General features: G+C 33.7%; 1 protein-coding gene across 1 annotated transcript in view; it reads right to left on the minus strand.

Annotated features, from left to right (window-relative positions):
* Positions 1-790: 790 nt before the first annotated feature.
* serinc2l (serine incorporator 2, like) overlaps positions 791-8,580 on the minus strand; it is a 25,564-nt gene continuing 17,774 nt past the window's right edge. Inside the window, exons 9-10 of the mRNA XM_009292505.5 lie at positions 8,482-8,580; positions 791-6,464 (exon numbers count right to left, since the gene is read on the minus strand). The exon at positions 8,482-8,580 is cut by the window's right edge and continues 111 nt beyond it. Of these exons, the coding sequence (XP_009290780.2) occupies positions 6,326-6,464; positions 8,482-8,580 (238 nt within the window). The 3' untranslated portion in view covers positions 791-6,325. The remainder of the gene's footprint in view (positions 6,465-8,481) is intronic.

Below are 8,580 nucleotides of genomic sequence, written 5' to 3' on the forward strand. Positions count from 1 at the left end.
AGATCTATGTGCCCTCCAGAAACTTGCGTCCTGTGAATGAACGTCGCCTCGTGGTTCCATCCCAAAGAGGGAAGAAATCACTTTCGCTCACGCTCAATCTGCCCAGTTGGTGGAATGAACTCCCTAACTACATCAGAATGGCAGAGTCACTCGCTATTTTCAAGAAACGACTAAAAACTCAACTATTTAGTCTCCACTACACTTCCTAATCTGCAATTGCCTCTCTGGATATCACACTAACTGTACCCAAAAAAAATTACTAATACTTTCCTTCTTAGACTTTACAGACCTGAAACTTGCCTATAGCACTTATTCATTGTTGCTCTTACAGTTGCTTAAGTTGCTTCCTTGTCCTCATTTGTAAGTCGCTTTGGATAAAAGCGTCTGCTAAATGACTAAATGTAAGTGTAAATGGATAGATGGATGAGAAGGCAAATAGACAGACAGACAGATAGATGAGAATGCAAAGAGACAGACAGACAGATAAAATGGATGAATAGGAAGACAGACAAGAAAACAGACAAACAAATATGTTTAACATAAAACAATATAATACTACGTATTATAATAAATCCATTGATTTATACTTCATAAAGTCATGTTTAATTTATTGATATTTTAAATGCTTTAATATTTTAAAATGAAGATTTATCACTTTATAATCTTAATGTGTGTTCAGATCAAAGAAAGATCAAACACTTATTATAATATAACCAAAATATAAATGACATTTAAATTAGCAGTCACATCAATATTGTAGCTTTTTAAGAACTCGATTATGACAAACCAACCCTTTATATGAGTTTATTGAAATATACAGCATTTACACAAATCAAACAACACCAGATCACTAAAATACAGCATATCCACAGAAACAATTGAAAGTAATATTATGCATGGTAATGAAATATATGTTATAAATCAGCAAAGGCACTTCGTCACAGGTCTGAAATAAACCTGCTTGCGTTTGATAAGACGGGTTATCGCAGAAAGGCACATGAAGAATTTACTAATCTTGCATGTTGTTCCTAATAATAAACCCTCGTGCTTGTGTTACTTTGGGGGAAGATCAAATATATTTAATATATACATTTCATACTTAATACCACATAACAGTTTCTTCCAACACTACAAGAAAAGCACAGGCAATACCGAATGACTCGAGTACAATATTTGGAGTTATGAAACTTGTCAACTTTGTTACACTTTACTTACAAAAACGGTGTTTCAAAAATGTAAACTGAATGAATCACAAATTATGTCATTTTAATCCAGCATCTTTACAAGAATAGCTACAAATAAACAAACTAAAAATATTATTAGTGAAAAACGGAGGGAAAGTTTCACAGGCAGAAGGACTAACGACCCATTTTTCAGAAATGTCTACCCATTAAAAAGACCAATTATTAACATATTATGCAGCACTGAACTGTTAAATGGATAGTTCAGCCAGAAATGAACATTTTTTGTTCATTTACTCTCTCGCAGGTCATCCATGCTGTTTATTGAAGGTAATAATGTAGTAAATAATGTTTATTGAAAAGACTCATTGTTTCATTTCATTAGACCTCAACATATCATCAAGTACCACATATATTAATTATGTTTGCTTGTGTGTTTTTTTTTTAAACTCTCAACCTGCCTAAAGCCATTTTTATTCATAATTATAATATATTGAGATAACGAACATGCATGATATTGTTGTTGCGGACACTTTAAAATTCCTTAAATAATTAGTTATCATTTAAACTTTCATAGTGCGTTTTAAGAATATTCAGATTGTTGTTATTGAAATGCCTTGCTGTTCATCACAGAAACAACCGCCTAGGACTTAATAGCAGGGTTCCCACTCTTTCATAAACAGCTGATTGAATGACTTTTTAAAGCACCAATATCAAATCAAGCAGATTTGTAGTTCACACCATATGTACAGGTACAGCTTAAGTAGTGCCACTCCTTACTGTACTTAACATTTCACTTAAAGTTAAAATACCAGAGTAATGAGGATGTTTTAAATGCATTATTTTCAAAAGGAACTTTATTCAAATTGATTGAATTCTGTACTGATATACTGAAAAAAAAAATTCAAAGACCATTCCTTGAATTTACTCAATTTTTTTAGGGTAAGTGATTGTAATAATTTATTTAAATTTAAACAAACAAATTAAAATGAACATAACTACATTTAATTTGTTTGTTTAAATTCAACCTGTACAAACTGTTTGCAGCAATAATTTTTTTTCAGTCCAGCACTTTTATGAACCTACACTGTAAAAAAAAAAAATCTGTTAATTAACAAGTTCCATATTTCATCATTTACACTTTTTCTTTATTTATTTATGGTTGTGAATTGTATTATGGGATGTTGATCTCTGCTGTGTCGACTTTTGATGATGAAAATTTAACTGCACATTTTATCAAAGTGACTATTACTAAAGTTTTAGTTTTTTTTTTAAACAAAATATTGCATAATAAATTGTATATAAAGAATTAAGTCTGTGAAATAACAGAAAATGTACTGGCAGTTTTAGGTATCATAATTACAACACCAAACCAGGCAATATATCACAGCAAATCACAGTATATAGTATATTACACTATATATAAACAGTATATCATACTATTAAAAATGTCAATAAAATTTACTAGTTCAAACTTTTCAACATCAAAAGTTGTTGGAGAAAAGATTAAGGTCCCACAGCACAGATAAAAGCATAAATAAATAATAATAATAAAAAACATGAATTACAAATTATGGTAATAATTTAGTTTAAGTTTACAGTTTATGTTTGTTTTTAAATACTTTCCAGGTATTGAATCTGTCTGAAATTTAAGTACTTTCATGAAGTGTGCGAAACTTTTAACAGGCTATTTATTTTGAAACATAAACATTTTTACATTGCTAATCTGGCCTAGAATGTGCGCAGAATATAGAACGAAAATGTTTTGATTCATAATAGGCCTTTTGTTTGTTAACACTAAACTAAATTAATCTGTCAATGAAGACTACTCGCAAGGTTTTTATTAATATTAGATTATTTTAAATTTGTTAGTTATTGCTTGACTTATTAAAATCTAAAGTTTTACTTAACAGTGCAAATAACCAATGAGCCTAAAACATATTATATCATATAATATGATTATATATTTAGAATCCTTTGCAGTTACTCTGAGCACTACAATAAATCAATACACTATATTCTTTTTAATATCATACCTGTTAAAGTAACACTTTTGTGCATCTTAGATGTCAATATTGTGATATTGTGCGTTATATCGGTTAAATGCTTCATCAGTTACTTCAACAAGAACCTCTGATACACCATATGCCTACAATAACACTTTTTAATGGTACATTGGCATTTTTTTGCAATCCCTAAAGACCACAGCATCAGCTTCAATGTCACCTACATCTTGGATGACCTTGATAACCAAATTTGATTCGTAAATAAATTCTAAATATTCATTTTTGGCTAAACTATCTCTTTAATTTATATTCAGTACTAAATATTGCTCCACAATAAAGTACCATTTACTTAAGCATTCACAAACGGCAAAACAAAAAGCTAGATATATACACCAACATGTGCTTCGGATGGATTGGCAGCACCATATTCTATTAATTTGGATCAGCAATTAATATTACAGCAAAGTCTGTGGTTAATGGCAGTGTTGGAGAGCCGGGTCAGTGTGTGTGTGAGTGTACTGGGGAAGGGTGTGTCGGACTGGGCTTATCAGCTCAATACAGACGTTTAAAAGCTCCAAAAAGGACATAGAGTGAAGACGAACCCCTGTTTAAGCCCCACAGCCCTCTCTCCTCACAAAAAAAGTGCTTAATCTATATTAAATTGAATTTTTAGTACCTATTGTACAGAGTATCGAAGAAGACCCTGATGTTGAAATGCTATTACTGTTAAAAAAAAAAAAAAAAAAAAAAAAACAAGTTTCCTCTTCAGGTAGAGTAGGTTTCTAGCAGCAGTTTTTTTTATGCATATTTGTATTCGTGGCTTGGACCACATTGTTGATGGTCTGTTTATTTGTTGTACTTGAAATGTGTGGCTATAGGTTTGTGTAGCCTAATACCTGTTGAGAGGTGTGGTTACTTTAAAGTAATAGCTACAATTTTTGAGTAATAGCCCTATTGAGTTTGAAATGACAGTGAAACATCCTTTAAGGCCCTGATATACTACACACAATCAGTATACAAACTAATAACATCATTTTAAACAAAACCAGGCAAAAAAAAGTTTAAACAGACAGCCAAAGCGAATTCTCTGGAAAAGTACATCTCAGCTGGATTTGAATTTCCATTGGCCACTGGCAATTACATAAAAAGTAGGTGTGGCTCTGAGACTTCTTCCTTAAAATCTTTAGTCTTCTGCTAAATCTGTCTAAATCAGACATTCACTAGTAAAATCAAACACCAGAGAGCTTATTTATAGTACAAATTAAAAGTCGTATTCTCACAGATAGCAATGACTTTTTTTAAGTGTTCTTTACTATTAAATAACTTTATTAAAACAATTAATTGTATACGGTGATAAAAGTGATGTGTCAGGAGTGCAGAGTTAGATCAGACCTTTTCTGAACTGTGGTTTTCTCACAACTGTCATGTTTTCATTTTCTCTGCTCTCAGCTATTTTAAAGTTGGTTTCAAGCCTAAACCAAGACTGACACCGTAGTGAATATATCAAGGGCCTTTAAGAAATGAATTATTGAGGAGACTGACAACATAAGCAAAAAAAATTAAAATAAAATAAAAAAATAAAAATGATCTAAACTATTTTATTGACTTATCCATCATACTGTATGTAGGAACACAGTGGCTGCTCACTTGAGCATCACTTTAATACAATAACTTTGTCTTCATGTTATTGGAATAAAGGAATATTTTACCCCCAAAAATATCATTTTAAAATTATAATTACAACTGAAGATACTTTGAAGAATGTTTGAAACCATAGTAGGAAAAAAAAGTATAAAATTCAATGGCTACTGGCTTTTAACATTATTTGAAATAGCTTTAGCTGTAGAAAGCAACTCAAATAAATTTGGGACAAGCGGCGGGTGAGTAAATTATGAGAATTGTATTCACTTTTGAGTGAACTATCCCTTTAATAAAGCATACAGTCTTATGCAAAAGTTTTCCCACCCCTGATCATTTTCATAAATGGAACGATGTACAATGACATTATTAGCAGCAAGATGTTCCTGGAGCTTATTGGAGGTGGTTTGTCGGTAACCATTCTTACCATTCTTCGTTTTTGCCTCTCAGATATTTTTCTTGGTCTAGCACATCTTTCCTGCACAAGAGCTGTTTCCGTTGCCTTTAATTTTTAAACTTTATTTCTGACTATGGAGATAGAGACTTTAAACCTTTGTAATAGCTTTTTAAATCCTTCTCCTAATTTATATTGGTAAATTATCCTAGTTTTTTAGGTCATTATGAAGTTATTTTGAGGTTCCCATGTTGCTATTTTCTGATTCACAGTAAGGAGAAGCAAAACTATCAATCAGCAATCTTAAATATCCTTTTTCATGATTGATTGCACCTCTGTAAGGACTGGTAAGATTCACTCAAATCAATTTCATGTTGTAATAAGTCAGCATTTGGTGATTACAGGTTTTAAAATCCACACAAACGAACTTTTGCATAGGCAACTTGTCAGTTTATCTCGATTTTCATCACATCCAAACTTTGCATAAGACTGTATAGATCAGTGTTTCCCAATCCTGTTCCTTGAGGCACACCAACAGTTTATTTATTATTTATATTTTGTTTCTGAGTCTCTTCTAATGTTCTGATGAGTTGATTCGGGTGTGTTTGATTAGCAAGAGGTTGAAAATGTGTAACCTTGGTGTGCGTTCAGGAATAGGTTTGAGAAACACTAATATACATACTACTTGAAATGTTAAAGGCAATGTGTAATTGTTCATTTAAAGAAATAATTGTCTTAAAAACAATAAGTGCATCAAGTGTCAAGACAAGCTCAGTCTGGAAATCTAATAATAAATGTCAACTTTTACAGTCGTTAATGTCAAGTGTCAAACTACCAAACGATTTAAACAGACTTTAGTGTCATTTCTGCATTTTGTTTTTAAAATACATGTCATGGCATCATATACCTTTGTTTCTATCCATGCAATTTGTTTAAATGTACCCTACCAGACCTATGATTAGTCACCAATGGTCTGTTCTAGATGTGAATATGGCCTTCGATCATGCCATCTAATAAATGGCTTATGGAGATTGTACCATTTCTCACACAACACAAACATGGGTATTTGGAACAGGTGAGAGAGAGGGAGTCTCTCCCACACAAACTTAGCTGAAGTCTCGATTTGAGAAAATGACCGGAGCCACCAGTGTCCACAGGTAGAGCCCTAAACCCAGCCAGCTGGAGCAGATCTTCACCCACACTGCAGGCATCGTGCTCTGCATGGCCTGAGTAGTTGTGTCAGGTCTGAAGATAGATATGAGGAAAAAAGGCAGAACAAAATAACATTTAGACCAGTGGTTTTCAAATATGTTTTGGTTAACACACGATTCAAGTCCGGTTCACACTGCAATTTTAATAATTCTAAACGACTGTAGGATGTCAGACTTCAAGAACATGACTCCCATGTCACACTATAAGATCTCAGTTGTTGTTATGTCTGACTGAATGAAAACCAAACAAAAAAATGCAAGTAAACTCATTTTGGCGTCATCCATCCATCTGACACAATACCTCACGGCAAAATAAAACAAATTGTAGTGCCGATTTGCTGATAGCTTGCCTCAATAATAAAAAAACAGTTTTGACATTTTCCCCGCAGTGATTTAAAGTTTTCGTGCTGATTGCATCATCAGATTCTGGGCTCCTATTGGTTCTTGGTTTGACGCTTGTTGTAGCTGAAGTCACACTTCACAAGTTCTGACACTGCCAGAACTGTATTGGAGGGAAGATTTAAATCACAAAGGCCATTAATTGGATGACGGTGAACATATAAAAAATATGATAAAAAACGGCAGACTTTAGATTAACTGGAATCTTTTGGGATTTCCCAAATTTGTCTCAGACGACCAAATGGTGGCTGAAATCGCAGAGTGGGAGCAGGGCTTGAGATAACCAGATCATTGGAAGGGAGTTCCAAGAAAGGAGCTGTGTAGAGATTGGAATGTTCCCTACATAGTGTTCACTGCTCTCTACTTCCTGTGCATGAAAAAACGGCATAAGACAACTTCATTAACAAAAAAATAAATTATAATAATTCCTACAACAAGCGGTAAAAGCAAATGCTCATTCAGTACAGCTGGCCGCGTTTTGGAGGCGAGGCGGAATCGCCCGAATTTAGGTACAGTAGATGATATTTGGTTTTTGCACAGTGCAAAGAAAAAAGCCAAGTCAACACAACATAACTGCTGTTTAGGCTGAAGTGACACCCTTTTTTGTTATATTGTTCTTGTATCTGTAAAAGCTGAATTGTCTTAATTTTATTGATTGATTGATTGATTCATTTTCTTTTGGCTTAGTCCCTTTTTAAATCTGGGATCGCCTCAGCGGAATGAACTGACAACTTATCCAGCATATGTTTTACCCAGCAGATGCCCTTCCAGCTGCAACCCATCTCTGGGAAACATCCATGCACACTCATTCATACTCATACACTACAGACAATTTACCCTACCCAATTCACCTAAACTGAATGCCTTTGGACTGTGGGGAAAACCAGTGCACACGGAGGAAACCCATGCGAACGCAGGGAGAACATGCAAACTCCACAAAGAAATGCCAACTGACTAAGCCGAGGCTCGAACCAGCGACCTTCTTGCTATGAAGCAACAGCACTACCTACTGTGCCACTGCGTCACCCATGTCTTATTTTTATTTTCGAAAATGTTGTTCAAAGACAAACTTTTGTTTTAATAAAAAAATGTTTATTTAAAAACGTTTACGATTTTTTAATTAAATAGGCTAGGCTATTATTTACTATCAGAGATGCGCAGATTAGCTCACTGAATCTGCTGTTAATATTCACGGTGACCTATCATCATGTGTTAATGAAAAATTAGTATTATTAAAGTGACATATATATATATATATCAGATAAAAGTATATGTGCGGGCGGGTGGTGGGAGGATGATTAGTATAAAGCCGTGGATTCGAGTGTCATTTCAGCTAATCCATGCATCTCTACAATACGGCATATCACCCATAGTAAACTTGCTGTGAAGTCTTTTTAGTGCTAGTGATTTAGTGATTATTAGCATTTCATGACTTCAGTGGTTTAGTTTCCTTTTACTGGAATCTCAGCTCCAATGTTGTCTGACAAAATGTCTTCATTTGTGTTTCAAGGATGAACGAATGTCTCAGGGGATTGGAACATCATGAGGGTTAATTATTAAATTAACTTTAAAACTTTAAATTATTAAAGTATGACAGAAGAAAGAAGTTACATTTTTTTTGTTCAAAAGAAAGTACAACGACAAACACTTACTTGTACCAGTTAGTGAGAGTCATCATGATATAAAGAGAGGCCAGGAGGAGGTGGAAGTGGAAGAAGGAGTAGTTGTATGTGACGCCGTCTTCTTCATTA

Source organism: Danio rerio, chromosome 16, assembly GCF_049306965.1.
Source record: "Danio rerio strain Tuebingen ecotype United States chromosome 16, GRCz12tu, whole genome shotgun sequence".
Classification (NCBI taxonomy): Eukaryota; Metazoa; Chordata; class Actinopteri; order Cypriniformes; family Danionidae; genus Danio; species Danio rerio.